Raw genomic sequence first — 18,245 nt, forward strand, 5'->3', positions numbered from 1 at the left:
CTGGCAAAACTGTGGTACAACACTACGTTCCACTCATCATTGCAAACTACACCTTTTGAAGCCCTCTATGGTTACAAGCCAACACACTTGCCCTTGGGACCTTATCAAGACACCATCATCCCAGGAGCCAAGAACTTAGTACAGGAAAGGATTAGAATCTCTCAGTCAATTAAGAAACAACTGGAAAAGGCTCAACAAAGGATGACTTATTTTGCTAACCAACACAGAACTGAAAGGGCTTTAGCAGTGGGAGATTACGTGTTCCTTAAGTTGCAACCCTATCGACAACAGTCTTTGGCTATCAGAAGAAGTCTCAAACTAGCAGCCAAATATTATGGCCCTTTTGAAGTTTTGGAGAAGGTGGGGTAGGTTTCATACAGGCTCAAGTTACCTGCAGGAACCAAGATACATCCCATTTTTCATGTATCCTTACTCAAGAAGAAGATTGGACCAGATCAGCACACCATGCCTACCATGCCAGAAATTGACATGCAAGATCAGTGTATAGTGGAACCAGAAGCAATTCTTCAACGAAAGGTTATTCTCAGAAATGATCAACCAGTGTACAATATATGATCAAGTGGACTAATATGGATAGTTGTGAAGCTTCATGGGAAGATGCATCTGTCATCAGTCATCAGTTCCCACATTTCCAGCCTTGAGGACAAGTCTAGTCATAAGGGGAGGGAATTGTCAGGACCTGGGGGACTAAATTGTAATTAGCAGATAATTGAGTAACAATTCCTATTTCTGTTATGTCGATTAAATAAGGTGGTTAGAATCCTAATGTCAGCAAGTCAGTCGGTTAGTAGGTAGTTAGCTAGTTGATTTACATATAAGGAGCTCAGTGCACGAGAAAGGCATGTAAGAAAAATATCAATTGGATTCTTATTCATTTTTTCTCGTTCCACTCTTCCTCTCTCTTTTCTCTCTCACTCTACCTTTCCTTCTTTTTTTCATCCTCCTTAAGTAGTTCTTCTTCTTCATTGAGTTCCTACAACTCAAATCTCAGGAATTCTGCCTGAATTCCTGACAGATAACTTGGCAAGCGGCAGAGGAGGGGTCTTCCCCAAACCATTCCATTACTATCCTTACTTAACATTCATGGTAAATTTACAATAGTACAAATGATACAGAAGAGCTTGTAATATTGGCTAAAGCATTTTCTACTGACTTTAATTCCCAACACCCACATTGAAAAATAAAATTATTGTGCTTAGTTAAATGAAAATTTTGAGCGATGATCTCAAAAATCTTTCAAGCTATCCTCTAAAGCCTCTTTAGTAGAACTTGCATCTCTATCTTTAATATAATATGATGCCTTCACTTTGAAAAACAATGATAAACCCTCTAAAAGTCCTTAGCTTTTCCCCCATATTAGTATCGATATTATAGTATGTGAAAATACAAACACAACATTTCCAAATACCAAGTATAATTCACAAGATGAGGCTATACCAATATTCAAACTATCAAATTGTATAGGTTCATTGGAACTCTAGAAGTCCTAGAAACCATATACAAGTGCCTCTTCTTGGACAAGTAATAACAAAGTGCTTGAAAGTCCCAAACTACAACCAAACAAGACGTATCAAGGAACACAAAAGAATACACAAACCTAAATCACAAATAATAAAAAAATAGCTTATTTAAAAAAAGAAAATACCATACTTTATGACCCGATGCAATTTGAAGTAGCACTTCAAATTTTTGGGACTTCAATTTCTGTGATTGTTCTCGTTTGCTACATAGATAAATAAAGAGACATAGAAATAAGTCAATATACAATTAAAATAAATAATTTATAAAGAAAAAGTGGAACTTAGGATGCAAAACTCACTTTGATTTTTTTTTTTTACTCCATAAAGATTTCTACACCAATCTCCTATGCATATTAAGACTTGAACTGTATCTAAAGATAGTGAAGCTCGATATGCATCAATAACTCCAGTCTCTGCATTAAACGTGGCCTTCGATGCGATTGTAATTAGAGGAACGGGCAAGATATCATAGGCCATCTATGACAATACAAAATATGTGACCCCATTGCATCTCCAGTTTTGGATTTGCTCTAGTTTTTAGGTAAGACTTATCCTAGTAATCTATCATTTCTGACTTGCGAGGCCTATTAGACTCAACTTCATCATAATATTCATCAAAATCACCCCAATCTGAAGAAGATGGCATAAGAGGATCCTAGCCATCAAAAGGATCAGCACATGAATCATTTCGTTTTCCACTTGCATTGCCAGCTATTGCAACATACTTCTCATAGATGTCAAAGATGGCTTTCTAAATTTGTGATGTTCTCTTCCAATTCAAAGGCTGAATACATCTTAGGGAAGGCAAACTCTATAACTCTCATTCTTGGGTCAAAAATGGTAGAAACTATTATCAACAAGTTACATTGCCCTAACATTTATCAAACTTTATTTTCATCCTGTGAATCATTTCCCAAATGAAATCATTTTCATCAGCTACTAGTTCATCTAAAACTTTCTTTATCTTAAGAATGTCTTGGAGGAATAAGTTGCTAATTGAATAATCATTACTTGAAATAATATGTGTGGCTATTCAGAATTTTTGTAATATAGAGCAAACTTTCTATACTTTTATCCAATCGTCGATAGATAGACAACATTCATAATGTGGTTCTCGATCCTAAAAGTATGAAAGCATCTCTTTGAATTTCACAACACAAGTTAACATTCTGTAGGTAGAGTTTCATCAGCTTCTACAATCATGGATCAATTTTTTGTCTGATACTTATAGTTGTTATGCAATCTCAGCAAACAGCAAAGCCTTCCCATCTGACTATCCCACAAACTCTACACTGTCTCTAATGTTCTCATTGATTCCCATAACCTCACATAAGCCATCTTGAACCATAACTTTCAAGACATGGTCATAGCATTGGATGTAGAATAGTTTACCTTGACATAGCAGTTTTCTTGTTCTAGAAAGTCTTTCTTCAAAAGTCTGATTGTAACATCATTGTTTGAGGCATTGTTAACTGAAATGGTATGTATCTTGTTCTTAATGCCCCACTTTTTTCATGCACTTGAAGATTGCAATTGCAATTTCAATTCCTCATTTAGGTGGTGGAATGTGAAAAAAATTGAGCAATATCTTTTGTAGCTTTCAATGCACATCAATCTAGTGCCCCATGATGATCATGTATTCAATCTTTTGGTTTTTGGACTTCCAAAGATTAGTTATCAAGCTAATTTTAGGCACATGCCTCAATAGTTTCTTCAACTTTTTCTTTTCAAGATCATAAGTTGAACACAATCATTTTTAGTTGTTGACCAGGAGATTTTTTGCCACTCTAGCATCCCATGTTTTTGCATGTTGTTGAAGTCCTCTTCCTCAAGTATAGTGAAAGGTGCTCATGCATTAAAATCTAGAGGGCAGTTGTTTGACTGTCTCTCGTGTCTTTTCCATGGCAAATTTTCCTTAACGCAGTAGTCGTAAAGTTGGAAAATTGACATGTTGGCTGGAAATTGAGATTTGTCTACTGCACGGCATTTCTAAGATTTGTTTTTCATGCCAAATAAATATTCTGATGCCTTAATGTGCTAGTTGTTTTTCAGGTTTTGCTTTTTTGAAGTTTTGTCTTGCAGTGATGACAAATGGCATAATGTATACCATTTTTTGTGATTTTTGTGAAATTCTCCAAAACTTTAGAAGTTTTACCTTTTCTTTTGGGTTCTTCCCCTTGCACCTTGTGCTTAGTAGCTTTGATGTTTAGTGGTCTTTCATTCTCTATTGGGACACGTTGAGTGCCATGACTAGTAAGTTCAATTGCTTGGTTTGATGTTTTCTTGTTAGTCACCATAATAGAGCTATCCAATACAATTGGGCTAGATGAGTATTTTGTGGACATTCTTGGGATAGAAGAAAACTTGGGTCGACTAGATATGTCTTTACGCCTTAGGGGGAAGGTTTTAACTCCTTTAAGTTACATCTTGTTCTGATAAAGAACTCAAACTTGAACTCTAACTCATAAGAGTAACTCAATCTCAAAATCCAATTTCATATTATCATAGATGGAGACAAAAAGTGCATTTGAGTTCTTATAATAATCATCAAAGAGAAAAGGCTAGTGGTCTATTCTTGCCTTGATTGCTTACAACAAAGGAAGGATAATGCAAATAAAACGCTGTGAAATCTTGGGTGAACTAGATGTGTCTTTAATTATAAATAAATAAAACAATTATGAGTGGTTTACTATAGCACTTTGAGAAATATCAAGTAAAGAGGAAAGAGAGAATGTAATTAATGTATCTTTACAAGACTTTCATCACTCAACAATCATCATCTATGTACATTTAGTTTCTTAAAATAGCAACAATTGTGCATTACCCTTTAAAAAGTAATAACAGGATGAAGTTTATGCCTCTCCTACCAAACATTGAAAGAACAAAGGGACTATACGATAGAATACCATTTATTATAATAAAATGAGGATAAAATATGAAGAAAGTTCACTTTTCAATTTAGATGTGCATTTAACATACCACAATAAAAGTTTATTGAATGTTGTGCTAAAACTTGGCTCTATTATTTATGCATAGATTCATGCATAGAAATTGTCCATGCATAGATTCATCCGAAGCAAGTAGGTTAAACTACAAATTAAAGCTATTTCAAAAGATAACTAACCACCCAGTAATCATGGCAGAAATTGTCCATTCTATGTATTTCAACAACTCAGGATGTTGAGCACTAGCCACCATTGGTTTCGACTTTTCTTGTTGTCATCATCATTAGGTCAAAGTTTTGTGATATACGATTTGGATAATCCCAACCAATTAATCATTACATGATACTAAGAATAAATCTATCATAAGATGTTCCATTGTTAGATTAAAGTGACTATGAATTTCTCAGCTTAGCCTAAATTAGTACAAGCAAATTTCACGCAACAAGAAAAGCTACACATCAATTCTATCAATAAGTCAAGTGAAAAATGAGCAAGAGTATATTTCAACAGCAAAAAAATAGCAATAAGGAATAGAAACTATGCTAGCAAATCCTAATAGATATTAACAATAGGGTTGATGGTTGCTTACAGTAATGCCTAATCTCAAACCACTTGTTGAAGGGGTCAAACCACTTTGAATCTTTCCTAGCTGATTTTCACCTTTACTCAAGCTTTTTTTTATGCCAACAAGTCCCAAAAGTAGTATAAAATCATCCCAAATCAGTGACATAGTGTTCCAATAAGTTCAATTCTGGGTATTGAAACCTCATCTTCAATTCAAGACAAATTTACAATGTAATTCCACTCACTATCCTATACAAGGGTAGTAATTAATTACCCAAAGCCCAACAACAACTTAGCAACTCAGCTAGGATTTAGGGTTTCCATATTACAAAATATAAATTAATGGAATTGGAAAAAATTCAACACAAAACAGAGCAAAGATATATTTATGCACTATTTGTACATGGAAATTGGAATTCGTTGACTGAAATTGATGCAAACTCAACTTGGTTCCTCAACTGCGAGGACAATGGCAGTGAGCTTCTCATGGCTGCGGGATGTCTCCAAAATCCAAAACAAAATACAATGTCATTTGTTGATAGCTAGAGGGTGCAATTTTTTTAGAGAAATTGAAAATTATGGTCTCACATTTTGAAGAAATTGGGCTTTGAAGCTAGGGGTGCTTGTTGAGTCTATTTGCCAAAGAAGAGTCAAGAATGTTAAGACTTAAGAAAAAAAAGGGATGCGTGTCTTTGTTTTCCCAAGCAGGAAAAAAGAAAGTAACTTGTTTTCAAAGTTTCAATTTTTTACAAAGTCAAAAGACATTAAAACTGATAGATTAATTTTTAATTTTAAGTTAAGAGTTAGTAGTGGTAAATTTCATAACTCTCATACCCATAAGTGTAATTTCACATGTATATTGTTTTTTAAATAAAAATAACCTTATTAGAGAAATTGAGGTTTGGAAATATGTGTATTTACAAGAATTATGCCTATATTTATAAGCTTGTATAAAGTTAATGTGGATAACTAATACAATGAATCTAGGTGTTAATTGCACTTACCTCCCTTGAGGTTTAGCCAAACTACCAATTAGTCTTTGAAATTCAGTCAAATTACAAAAAGAGCCCTCAAATGCACAAAATCATAACAACTAGACCCTTCCCAATAGTGAATTAATGTTGACTGATTGCATTCAATGAGTCAGCAAAAAAGTTGTACTAAAATCCCAAAACAGCCCATCAATATCAAGCCTAGACTCTTCTTTCTTCTTTTCATCACCACCGGAAAAATGACATAGATGTAGTTGCAAACTTTGCAGGCTTTGAAGCTGTAATCAATCTCTTTTGTTGGCTAACTATTCAAATTTCAAACTAACAAACCATTTCTTTTGTAAAAAAGTTTTTGTTTTTAGAAGAAACAAGAAGCAACCCCACTAGCTGCTTTGACATTCATTTAACAATTTCCAATCTCCATCGGTTCCAATTAATAACATGAAAATTTCCCAAGTCTTAAGCTTTGATTCAAGAAAAAATGTAGTCACAATTGGAACCATGAATATGGAAACATGAACTAAAATCTAACAACTTATACAACAAAAGTAAAATTGAATAGAATTCCTTCAAAAGTGAGATCTCAAGTTCGTCGCAAGTCTAGTTTAATGCAGCTGCTAGTGCACCTTTATGATTATGAGTTCCTAAAAGAAAGAGAAGAGAGTCAAAAGAGGCAGGAAGAAGATGGTGGTAGACTTCGTGGTGGCATTGGAAAGATGACACCTACGGGATAGGAAGGTAAGTGTGGCCAAGGTTTTTGTTTTTCAGAATCTCTACCTAGTGCCAAAGTTGCTGCCTTTGCTTGTTTGTTATTTCCTCCTTTGCTTGTCATTTTGATCACCCATTTCTTGATTAATCATTCACTTTGTACCCCCAAATTATCCATAAAAAACTACCGGATTAATTCAACCAAATCCATTCCAAATCTCGCCATTTGAAATTCGATCAAAATTTCTAAACTCCATAGCAGTTACTCAAGAATGTTTCCCCAATGATGAATCACCAAGCTAAAGAGATTGATCTTTCAACAAACACATGAATAGATAAATTGACGAATTTCATACCCGAAGTTGGCTTTTTTTTCGGGTGCTAAATTTGTGCTTTTAGGTGAAATGCAAAAAGAGAAGGAGTTATTGTTAGGTGGTAATGTGCCGTTTATGAAGAACTAGGGGTAGATGTAGTGGTAGTGGTGGCAACGAATAAGAAAGGGACAGAATTTTGCAACTTTTTTTTTGAGAAACTTTGCAAATATTCTTAAAAGGAAGTTAAATGGGTTTCTATAGGTATGTATAGGGTTGAAGCTTGTTCTTTGATTCCCTAAAGGATATGTTTAAGGTCTTTCTTTTGTTTCTATTAAGACTTCTTACTTGTTTAGACCTCTTACTTATGTCTATCAGTCTAGACATGTTTATTGTCAAGTACGATGCATAATAAAGGATAATATTGTCATCTCATAGTTTCCATCGATAGATTTAAACGGCGTTACTGAGAGGGGAGGTGATTGTAATTTGACCAAAACTTAAGGATTGATTGGTAATTTGCTTAAACCTTAGGGGAAGTAATGTAATAAACCCATGAATCTAGACTAGTCTATACAAAATATATCCCTAATTGATGTTAATCATTAATGATGCTAATTGACTAATTAATATGCTATATTAATTGATAGAATGTACATATTGATACAATAACTTATTTACATTAGCATCCCCTGTCAAACTCAAAATGGTTGCAAAGAAACCAACTTAAGTTTGTACATGAGATAAAAAAAAAACGACCACAAGATAGTGCTTTTGGTGCAGAGGTTAGCAATCTAGCCCAATAAAGGAATGAAAGAGAGACATAAGATACCATGACAAGATATTACCATATAAAATGATAGTCAATCTCAATATGTTTGGTGTGCTCATGAAAAACATCATTATGTGCAATATGGATAGCACTGTGTTTATCACAATGAATACTAATAGGAGAAGAGTGAGTAACACTCATTATCTTCAAGTACCTAATGAAACCAAATTAACTCTTGTGATGTGTTAACTAATGCTCAATATTCAACTTTTGAACTAGATCGGAAAACAACTATTTTGTTTCTTGCTTCAGTACAAAACCAAAGAAGCATACAAGAAGAAGCACAATCTAGTAGTGAAATGATGATCAGTAGGATCGTCAGTCCAATCAGCATTAGAGGAAGCATGAAGTTCAAAGGACGAATATGTCGAGAAATAGAGGCCATGAAAAAAGGTACATTTCACATAATGAAGAATTCGAAAAATGTAGCATAATGAACAAAGCGAGGAGCATTCATGATCTGACTTACAATATGAATAGTATAAGCAATGTCTGGCCGATTAACAATGAGATAGACAAGACTACCAACTAACTGATGGTATTGCATAAATTTATCCAATAAAGTGCCATCCAGAGTAAGGTGAGTATTTGCCTTAAGTTGAGTAGAAGTAGTCTCACTATCTAATAAGCTAGCTAAATCCAAGAGATCAAAAGTATATTTAGATTGAGAGAAGTGATAACCATTGGTATCTAAAGATACCTCAAGACCTAGAAAATAATTAAGAGATCCATGATCCTCCATTTCAAACTGTTGACTGGGGGAGTGCTTAAGTTGTTGGATACCAACCAAATCATCAACATAGAGAAGTAACAAGATGGCACTAATTGCTGTCTAGCAAAGAAAAAGGGAAGAATCAAAAGGATTGGATGTGAAACCCAAGTTAATAAGTGTAGAATTGAATTTGGCAAACCAAAATCAAAAACCTTGTTTAACCTCATATAGGACATGCAAAGACAACAGACCTTGTGAGAATAATGTGGAAAACCAAGAGGAGGCCACATATAAACTTCATCAATAAGATCATCATTAAGAAATGCATCCTTTATATCTATTTGAAAAAGGGACCAACAAGAATAGAAATAATAGCAATAAGCATATGAAGGGTAGTAAGACAAGCAACTGGAGCAAAATCTCCTCATAATCGATACCATACTTTTGACCACAACCTTTAGCAACAAGTAGAACCTTATAGCGCTCAGTAGATCCATCAGTGTGAAGTTTGATTTTATAAACCCATTTGCAACCAATGGCAATTTTTCTACGAGGCAGATCAACTAAATCTCAAGTATGAGTTTTAAGCAAGACATGCAATTCTTCTTACATAGAAGCTTCGTGAAAAGAATTATGCTTATGTAAAGCAACTAAAGCAAAAAATAATGATAATTGCGAAGATGAATTGATTGAGTTCTTACCGAAGATGAATAATAAGGTGGAGCAAGAACTGGTGGATCCATTGAAAATGACAACTTGTTAGAGGAGGGGTGTTATTCTGGAGCTAGAAGACGACATTCATTTGAGGAGTATTCAAGGAATAAGTCATCAGAAGGATTGGTAAAATGATATGTTAGGGAAGATGAAGGTAAAATAGTTTGATGAATAGCACAAAAGAATTTATGTTCCCAGAAAATGACATTTCAAGAAATATGCAAGCTACAAGTATTGGATCATAATATCTAAAACCTTTATGAGCAATCCTATATCCAAGATAACAACAAAGATGACCATGAGGCTCTAACTTTGAGTTTATGAGCTTGAAGAAGGATAAAACATGCACATCCAAAAACTTTAAGGTGTGAGTAATTAGGAATACTACCGAACAGTGTCTCACGTAGAGATTTACTTTGAAGGATAGGAGATGAAACCCAATTGATAGATAGACAATAGTAAGAGCAACCTCTCTCCAAAATGGTTCCGGTAACGATGCAGAAATGATTAGAGACCAAATAGCATCTAAAATATAATGGTGTTTTCATTCAGCTCTACCATTTTGATAAGAAATATTTGAGCAAGATAAAGACACAATGTACCTTGAGAGGTTAGTATGGACTCAAAATAACAAGAGGTGTACTCACGGGAATTATTGGCAGCAAAGAGGCCAGTAGTAGATAAAGTAGCAATAGATGGGGGTCTAGGAGTCAAAGCAATAACAAACTCAAAAAGGGAGTTGGTGGCATTACTATCAATAGTAGTGCAAGGAGAAAAATTCCGAATACACCATCCCTGACCTTCTTTTTTACACTAGAATTTGTGGTACTACGAAATAGTATGACCTAAATGGTGACAAAACTTTGCACTCAATAGTTGATTTATTTTCTAGAATTGAAGGTGAAGATGCAGGTGGACAAGATACTAAAGGAACAAGGAGCAGTAAGGACCATATCTGCAGAGGATGAATCAGAAGTGTGCCTGCAAGTATCTTCATAAATTAATTCCTTAAAATCAGTATCAAGGGAAGGGAGTGGCTTCTTGCTAAGAATTGAGGTACGAGTAGCCTCAAATTCGTCAAGCAATGCCATAAGAAACTGGATAAGGTGATGAGCATCAAGATAGAAATAAAACTTATTTGTTTCACTGGTAAACGCCCATTGTGGTTTGGATTCAACAATTTCGTCTCAAATATAAACCATATCTGAATAGAAATCTTCAATAGATTGACCATGTTTTTGTTTCATAACATGCAAACGAAGAGAAAGTTGATACTGGTGAGAAAGATCTATTGCAATATAGCGGTCTACCAAAATGTCTCAAACTCCCTTAGGACTATCAAAATATTTGAAGAGGCGACTGATTGTAGGCGCAGAAGTGTTAATGATCCAAGTGATAATTTTATGATTATCATTATCCCATTCTTCAAAACGCATATTGACTTTGTCATAAGATTTTTCATGAATAGGAAAGTTTATATCAACAAAGAAAATTTTAGAATGAGAAGAGCTAGTGCCTTCAAGAACAATGTGAATAGAATAAGAAACTTTAGCTTGCACCATAGGAGATAACGAACAACTAAAAATATACTCAAGGTGATGAACAAATAATAGTATAGTACTATAGAGGCCAAAAAAATAGAGAAAATTGATGCCAAAATTGGATTCAGAAGGTCCAAAAATCATAGGAACCAGTCTAAATTATGAAAAAAATATCAAAGTAACAGTAGTTGAACTAGACAAAGAAATGAAAACCTGATTGAACCAGATGAAATAAACCAAATCTGATTGAACTATGATAGCAGATGCAGTAGCATATGTCAGCACACATAGGTTTGGAGTAGGTTGTGGCTGGAAGTCGAAGTTGTACATGAATCAGCAAAGCGGATGTGGGCCAAAGACACGAAGTGCAACAACAAAGGGATAAACAAGTCGCGAACTAAAGCAACAAGAAGAGCTGGGCTAGGAGAGATCCAAAGCAGAGTTGTAATGTTTGGAGCAAAAACTAACGGATCACTAAGCCATTAGATGGTTGGCTACTAACAGTGGAAAAAATAAAAGGGACTTGAGATGAACGATTAGGAAGGAACATTCCTAAAGTTTTGAGAAAAGAAAAATTTATGAACAAAATTATTCTAGATCCTTTTCCAGGAATCAATCAGTAGTGCTCTAGAGAAATTGATATTTGGGAAAATGAAATGTATTTCTTATGTTTATTTACAAGGCAATGCTCTTGTACAAAGTGAATGTAAACACCTGATACAATGAATCTAACTAGTTTATACAATGTAAATCCCTAATTGATGTTAATCATTAATTGATACTAATTGACTAATTGATATACTAACTTAATTGAGAGAAAATACTAATTGATATAAATAACTTATTTATATTAACAAACCTAATTACTTGAATAAACTCATCGAGCACTTGAGTTACTTCTTTAGAACTCTCGCTTGACTCAAAGTTATAAACATGCGACTCGAGTTCAACTCGAACTCGGTCAAAATCGAGTTCGAGGTGAATAGTTGACCAAAGTACTCATGAGTGTTCGTGAGCAGTTCGAATTTCTAGTAGCCACACTAGAGATTGATTGATTTTCATTGTGAATTGTCTCGTGTAGTTACATCTGATATTGCTCGAGTTATAGGGTGTGATTCATATTTCATGTGTTACCCGTATAGTTTTTCTTTATATTTTCATTAAAAAAAATTCACTTGCAGCTAACTTTATTATAAAGCTGTTGTTTACACTGAGAGAGAGAGAGAGAGAGAGAGAGAGAGAGAGAGAGAGAGAGAGAGATAAGTTGTATTATATGAGAAAGGAAATGTAAGTAATTGATTTTGAATTTAAAACATTTCACTTGCACTAAAAAAACGGTTAAAAGAAAAAATGGTTGTTGTTTACGCTGCCTATCCAATATCACCCGTGAGATAAAAAGATCTGGCCTGGTCAGGGTTACAAACGAATCGAACAGCTCGCGAGCGGCTCAAGTCAAGCTGGCTTGAGTCGAAATCGAACTCGAACTCGAGCTCAAGATATTAAGCTCGTTGCGAGCTCGAGTATATATATATATACACACATTTTTTATTTTTTAATTTTAAGTATATATTTTTTTTAATTTTTTAATTTTAAGTATATATATATTTTTATTTTAATAGTAAAATTATATATATATCATTAATATTTTATTATTTATTAAGAAAAAAAATATTATTTTATTTATTTTTTAAAAAATAAAATAATTATTTTTTATTTTTTTCGAGTTCGAGCTCGAGTTTTAAATTGTCGGCTTGTCGAGTTCGAGTTCACTAAAATTAAGTCAAGATTCGATTCGATTAGACTAAAACTCGACTCGACTCGACTCGTTTGCAACCGGCAGGTCTGGTAACGTAACCAACCCAAAGGCCATTCGAGTCAACAACAAACCAAAACGCAGTCATACAAACAAAGCCATCAAATGTCCGCCCCTCATTGTCTCTCTCTGTATCTTCACTAGGGGTGGCAATTCGGGTCCAAATCAGGTTGGCGGGTCGGGTTCGGGTCAACCCGTCAGAAAAAATCTGTTGACCCGAACCCGACCCGCCAACCCGTGACAGGTCAGGTATGCTGACCCGAACCCGAAAATTTCAGGTTGGCGGGTTGGCGGGTCGACCCGAAATGACCCGAAACTTAATTTTAATTTATTAATTTATCACTGTAATTTCTAATAAAATCAATTTCTCACAAAACTAATTACATAATCACGTAATAAAAATTTAAATAAATAATTTCAAACCAAATCTAAAATAAATTAAACACCGTAGAAGTGTTTTATCCCAAACAAAATATAAAATAAATTAAAACAGTATAAAATTAAAAAATAATATAATATATTATTTGTCTAAATATAATAATTTCAACTTCACACAAATTAAATAAATTCATTTAGGATTAAGTAATTAATGCCTTTGAAAAAAAAGAATAACTTAGTTTAGTTAGATAAAATTATTTTTATGTTTATTAAATTATTTTTAATTCGTAAACGGGTCATATCGGGTCATATCAGGTCGCCACGGGTTGACCCAAAATCGACCTGTTTTCTTTTCGGGTTCATCGGGTCCAACCCGATTCTGACCCGAATTCCCGAAATCTCAACCCAAACCCATTAATTTCGTGTTAGGTTCGTGTCGTGTTTTCAGGTCGTGTCGAAAATTGCCACCCCTAATCTTCACCATTGGCTACTCTGCTTCTCCAACATACATATATCTATATATATACACTGCAAAAAATCACAGAAACTAAGGCGAGAAAATCATAGCACCACTGCTTTTAGTTGCGGCTGCGAGAGAACTGAATACTGACAGTATTCTGATTGTAATTGTCAGGTGTGTATAACAATCAATGGCTGCCACAGCTGCCTTATCGGCAAACAGCCGCACTATCACAACCCCATCAAGCGGCAGATTGTTCTTCAACAGCTACGATAAGGGGCAGAAGAAGAGGCAAATTAATTTTCTGAAAATCAGAGCTTCTGATGATTCTGAGTGCAACACTGAAGAATGTGCCCCGGATAAGGAGGTGAATTCTACTTTTGTTTTTTTTTGGCTGGGTTTTGTTCCTGATTCAGTTATGGAATTCTCCTTTGTTGTTTGTCTTGATTTCAGCAAAAAAAAAAACAACTGATTTCGTTATTTGTTCCCTGTTAAAAACTGGGGTTTTCAAGGTACAAGGTGGTAATTGGTTTAATTTATTTGTTTATCTGTTGATTTATTGACATGGGAGAGCCATAGATATGAATTTGGGAGTGCGATATATGGTATTATTTGGACAAAGGTTAAAGCATGGCCAGGGTTTTGTACTTAGAAAATGACATTATCTTCTTGGGTAAAAGAAATAGATTAAGCTGCTTAATCATATTTAGCTTCAGGATTGCTATATTGTACTAGTAGTCTATTATACTGCATGTTTATGAACAAATTGTGGGTAGAAAATCGTTACATTTAGGTGATACATGGTTTCATCCTCTAATAGTACATAATCATACTCTCTTCCATTCTGTTTACTTTGTCGCCTTCCTGGATTTCGCACACACTTGCCTATTTCTGAGCCTTAATTTTACTTTATCTTAAACATTTTTTAGAAATTTAAATTTGTATGTAGTGTGTCTCAATGAGAACTCTTATACTCTGCAAACATATTTCAGCAATGCTAAATTAATCAATACCATAATTTATTGGTTACAAAAAGTTCCTTTGACCAAAAACTGACGGGGGGAACACTGACAGTAGGATGGAGGAACATTCTGTGAAAGATATAGGAACTGACACCCTGATTCTGTGTGAAGTTAATTAAAGTTAAAAATGTTTCTTATGCTTAAGATGAGAATTTCTACTGTTTGGTTATTGTGAAACAGGTTGGGAAGGTCAGTGTGGAGTGGTTAGCAGGTGAAAAAACTAAAGTGGTTGGTACATTTCCACCTCGTACTCAGGGATGGACTGGATATGTGGAGAAGGATACTGCTGGCCAGAAAAATATATACTCTGTTGAGGTAATAAGTAACTTCAAAATTGCACAGAACATGCTATTCTCTCTGATTGACAGCATAATCTTTTGTAATATGGATTTTAGAAGCCGAAGATACAGCTGCTAATATGTTAGCATTTAGTAATACAGACGAAGGATCGGATAAACGTTCAAATTCTCTTTTCCTTCTTTATAGGATTAGTTAGTGAGAGAGCTTGTGTGTGTTACAGAATCGGTATTGTTGTGAGACTGCAGTTTCATTTGATCATCGAAGTTTAGTCTCATGAGATAGATTTCTTTTCTTTGGATAAAAACAGCTGGATAGAAGAAGTTAAGTACAATAGGATTATGATGATAATAACTGACTAAGTAGAATACCAGGTTTTTGAAAAAACTTTAAGAGCTAATCAAGTATATTTTCATTCCTTTCATGGTTTCTTTTCAAACTGAAATTTGATGGTGCAAAGATAAGCTGATTCCGTGTATGAAAGCTGTGGGCAGGATATGATGTCATAATGACCTAGTAAGAACTATATTCTTCAAGAGATCTCTGAAGCTTATATCACTATATTCTTCTGTGCTACCAGCACAGATGATGGAAGGATGTATTGACTTGGATTTCTTTTGTGACCCTAGATAGGAGCTTATAAAGTGATTCTGCTTTTTAATTGATGTCTGCATATATGTGTGTCTATTCTGCTACAAGATGTTTGCTGTTGAGTAAAAGTGGTGTTAGTTCTCAATGGATTACATTGACCCGGGATGTTTTTATTTAGTCTGAGTAACTTATAGTTCTTTTTGAGATTCATAGGTTTCAGTCCAATCAATGCATGACATCGTAAGACAACATTTTGGCACCATACTGTACAGCATCCATGCTCTGGACATTTTTTGACTATGCTATTACAAATACCCTGGTCCTTTTGTTTTCTGATAACACTATTTGTGATCTGCAATATTTTAAGTGAAGATGTAAAATCATGTGTCAGCTTGCTTAAGTAGCTTTAGTCCGTTCCTTGTGATGACCAAGCTGCAAAAGCTGTAGGATGTCAAGCATGTCTAAGGCATATAGCCTCAGGAGCTGAAATGGACACAATTTCCTTTGGTATTAACAATTCTTTGTTCTATACTCTGATGTTTATCTGAAAACAACTTATATTCGATCTCTAAAGCATGTGTGCTGTACAGTCCTTGCCACTGCAAACATGAATTTTGCATATAGAAGAAGCTGTACACTGTAAAAGTGAGTTATGGATTGTTATCCGAAGTAATAGAGGATTTGTATGTTTTTATCAGAACTTCAGTACTTAATATTCTCTGAAAATCTTTTCCAAGGCAAAGAGTTGTTATGGTTTTGATCCTCTGAGACTAAACTCTAGTTCATTGTAATTAAAGATGAGAAATGTTAAGATCAATGTAGTTAAAGATGAGAAATGTTAAGAATTTGTAGTTGATAAAAGTAGGAAACACAATTTAAGCAACTACATTACCTGGTGAACTTCAACACGATGTTTGTTGACTCATTTGCTTCATCTTATAAGGTGCTTTTTAGGACTTCACATACATTCATTCAGTTATATTCTTGATAATATCTATGCTACCAAGTAAAAGGTATTTCAATTGACATTAGTTCAATAGAGTTTATCCCTACCTTTCTGGATTAACAAATATACCCGTCTTTTCCCATATACCTTTGGTGCTGGTTCACTTTCATGAGGTGGAATAGTCATTCTTTATTTCAGATCCTTGCTGGTAGCTCAAATCACAAGCTTGAGAGAGGTCATTGACAAATGCATTGTATAATGACACTTCTCCCATCCACTATGCATGCATTTTGTAATTCCCTTAGCAATTTCAATCTTCTACACAGACCCCTTTTTATTCATTTATTTTATTTATTTACTTTGGTACTCTTAAGCCCTTTCAGATAATGTGGATGGCTTTTTTCTACTTGGCCTTTTTGACCTAAAGTCTACTAATTTTCACAGCCTGCAGTTTATGTGGCAGAAAGTGCAATTAGTTCAGGAACTGCAGGTTCCTCTGCTGATGGATCAGAAAATACTATACTAGTTGCAGGTGGCCTTGCTTTGATCTCCATTGCTGCTGCATCCGCAATACTCCTTCAAGTTGGCAAGAATCCTCCTCCAATCCAGACAGTGGAATACTCTGGACCATCACTTAGTTACTATATCAACAAGTTTAAGCCAACCGAAATCATGGAAGCTGCGGCTCCCCTCGTGACAGTAACATCCACTTCGTTGCAATCAGAAAGCTCCAACATTGAAGTTCCCCAAGTTCGGGTTCTATCGGAATCTCTGCAGGACACTTCCATATCAAGTTCCAACATCTCTTAGGCTTGATTTTCTAGAATATGAAAGTCAAGCCAAATTTTTACTTGTATACTTTACGAATATGTAGTTTCCTGTAACATTAAACAAATTCTTTTTTCAAGAGAAGCATGTAGTTAAATTTTCATGCTACTGATGGAGAAAAGGTATAGTTTTCATCAAGCATTTATGATTATATTGGTTCTCTCCATCTTTTGAGTTCATTTTCCTCACACTTGAAATTTTATGGGACAAATGAACATAGCTAAAATTGAAGTGTTTTTCTAACAGATGCCAACGTACATAGTAATCACACCTAATTCACACCCAACTATCATATAAATGTACAAACTAATAATTATTACTATCCTTTGAATTTATATGCTTTCTTTAATTAGCCTTCTTTTTTCAAATATTTGACACTTGAACTACATTTTAATCATCGCGAATCTGCCCTCTTAAAGCTGTTTTTTTTGTAGGAACAAGACTAATCCCTCATAAGAATGCTAGTCCTTTATTCATAGTAAATACTTTTAAATATTCTCAATGGAAACTAACTTAAATATATCACTAAAAATTGAAAAGTTTTGAAATGTAAAAAACAAAAATCAACATTGTTACCTATAATATGGTAATCCTACTTAAACGTGCTAATTTTACCTAATATAAACACCAGAAAACAGTAATACACCACTTAAGATTGGAAAAAGACAGAAGTATAAAATGGACTCCTGAATATTCCTATTTTACAATATCATAATTTGTCGCGCCCCATTTTTCGTGATGAAAATAAGTATTTATAAAAGATATGATTTTATTTAAAATAAATGAAAAGAATATGTGAAAAAGGACCTAAAATGGGACTTTAAAAAATGCAACAGTTTGGGTTCAAAATTTAGTCTAAAAGGGTTTTTAAGAAAAAGAAGAGTCGCCACTTGGTATTGAATTTGGGTGTACAAAATCACACCAAAAATATTTTTGACAAAAATAAAATAAAATAAAACCCTTTTCGACAACTCCAGGTCTTTGAAAAATAAGAGAAAATGGGTTCGGAAGTCACGGTTGAAGAAATGGAAGGCAAAGGTTCGATTAACT

At 34.3% G+C, this 18,245-nt stretch overlaps 2 protein-coding genes across 2 annotated transcripts; one reads left to right on the plus strand and one right to left on the minus strand.

Moving 5' to 3' along the window:
• Positions 1-2,094: 2,094 nt before the first annotated feature.
• Positions 2,095-9,102, minus strand: LOC140036328 (uncharacterized mitochondrial protein AtMg00810-like). The gene is made up of 4 exons (XM_072077691.1): positions 9,048-9,102; positions 8,857-8,942; positions 8,363-8,725; positions 2,095-2,196 (listed from the first exon to the last, which is right to left on the minus strand). The coding sequence occupies exons 1-4, from the start codon at positions 9,100-9,102 to the stop codon at positions 2,095-2,097; spliced, it is 606 nt and encodes a 201-aa protein (XP_071933792.1).
• Positions 9,103-13,581: 4,479 nt separating this feature from the next.
• On the plus strand, positions 13,582-17,361 carry LOC113732558 (protein MAINTENANCE OF PSII UNDER HIGH LIGHT 1-like). The gene is made up of 3 exons (XM_027258401.2): positions 13,582-13,878; positions 14,714-14,848; positions 16,812-17,361. Exons 1-3 carry the CDS (start codon positions 13,702-13,704, stop codon positions 17,175-17,177), a joined length of 678 nt encoding a protein of 225 aa, XP_027114202.2. The 5' UTR covers positions 13,582-13,701; the 3' UTR covers positions 17,178-17,361.
• Positions 17,362-18,245: the final 884 nt, after the last annotated feature.

Source organism: Coffea arabica, chromosome 2e (assembly GCF_036785885.1).
Source record: "Coffea arabica cultivar ET-39 chromosome 2e, Coffea Arabica ET-39 HiFi, whole genome shotgun sequence".
NCBI classification, from domain to species: domain Eukaryota; kingdom Viridiplantae; phylum Streptophyta; class Magnoliopsida; order Gentianales; family Rubiaceae; genus Coffea; species Coffea arabica.

Bases quoted from the DNA above. Each gene is read 5' to 3' on its own strand.
- LOC113732558 (XM_027258401.2), top strand. From the start codon at position 13,702: ATGGCTGCCACAGCTGCCTTATCGGCAAACAGCCGCACTATCACAACC. The intron at 13,879-14,713 runs GTGAATTCTACT...ATTGTGAAACAG, and splicing joins AATGTGCCCCGGATAAGGAG to GTTGGGAAGGTCAGTGTGGA. The intron at 14,849-16,811 runs GTAATAAGTAAC...TAATTTTCACAG, and splicing joins AAAATATATACTCTGTTGAG to CCTGCAGTTTATGTGGCAGA.
- LOC140036328 (XM_072077691.1), bottom strand. From the start codon at position 9,102: ATGGATCTACTGAGCGCTATAAGGTTCTACTTGTTGCTAAAGGTTGTG. The intron at 8,943-9,047 runs GTATGGTATCGA...TTTTTCAAATAG, and splicing joins GCTAAAGGTTGTGGTCAAAA to ATATAAAGGATGCATTTCTT. The intron at 2,197-8,362 runs GTAAGTCAGATC...TTTGATGGCTAG, and splicing joins TTGCTTATACTATTCATATT to GATCCTCTTATGCCATCTTC.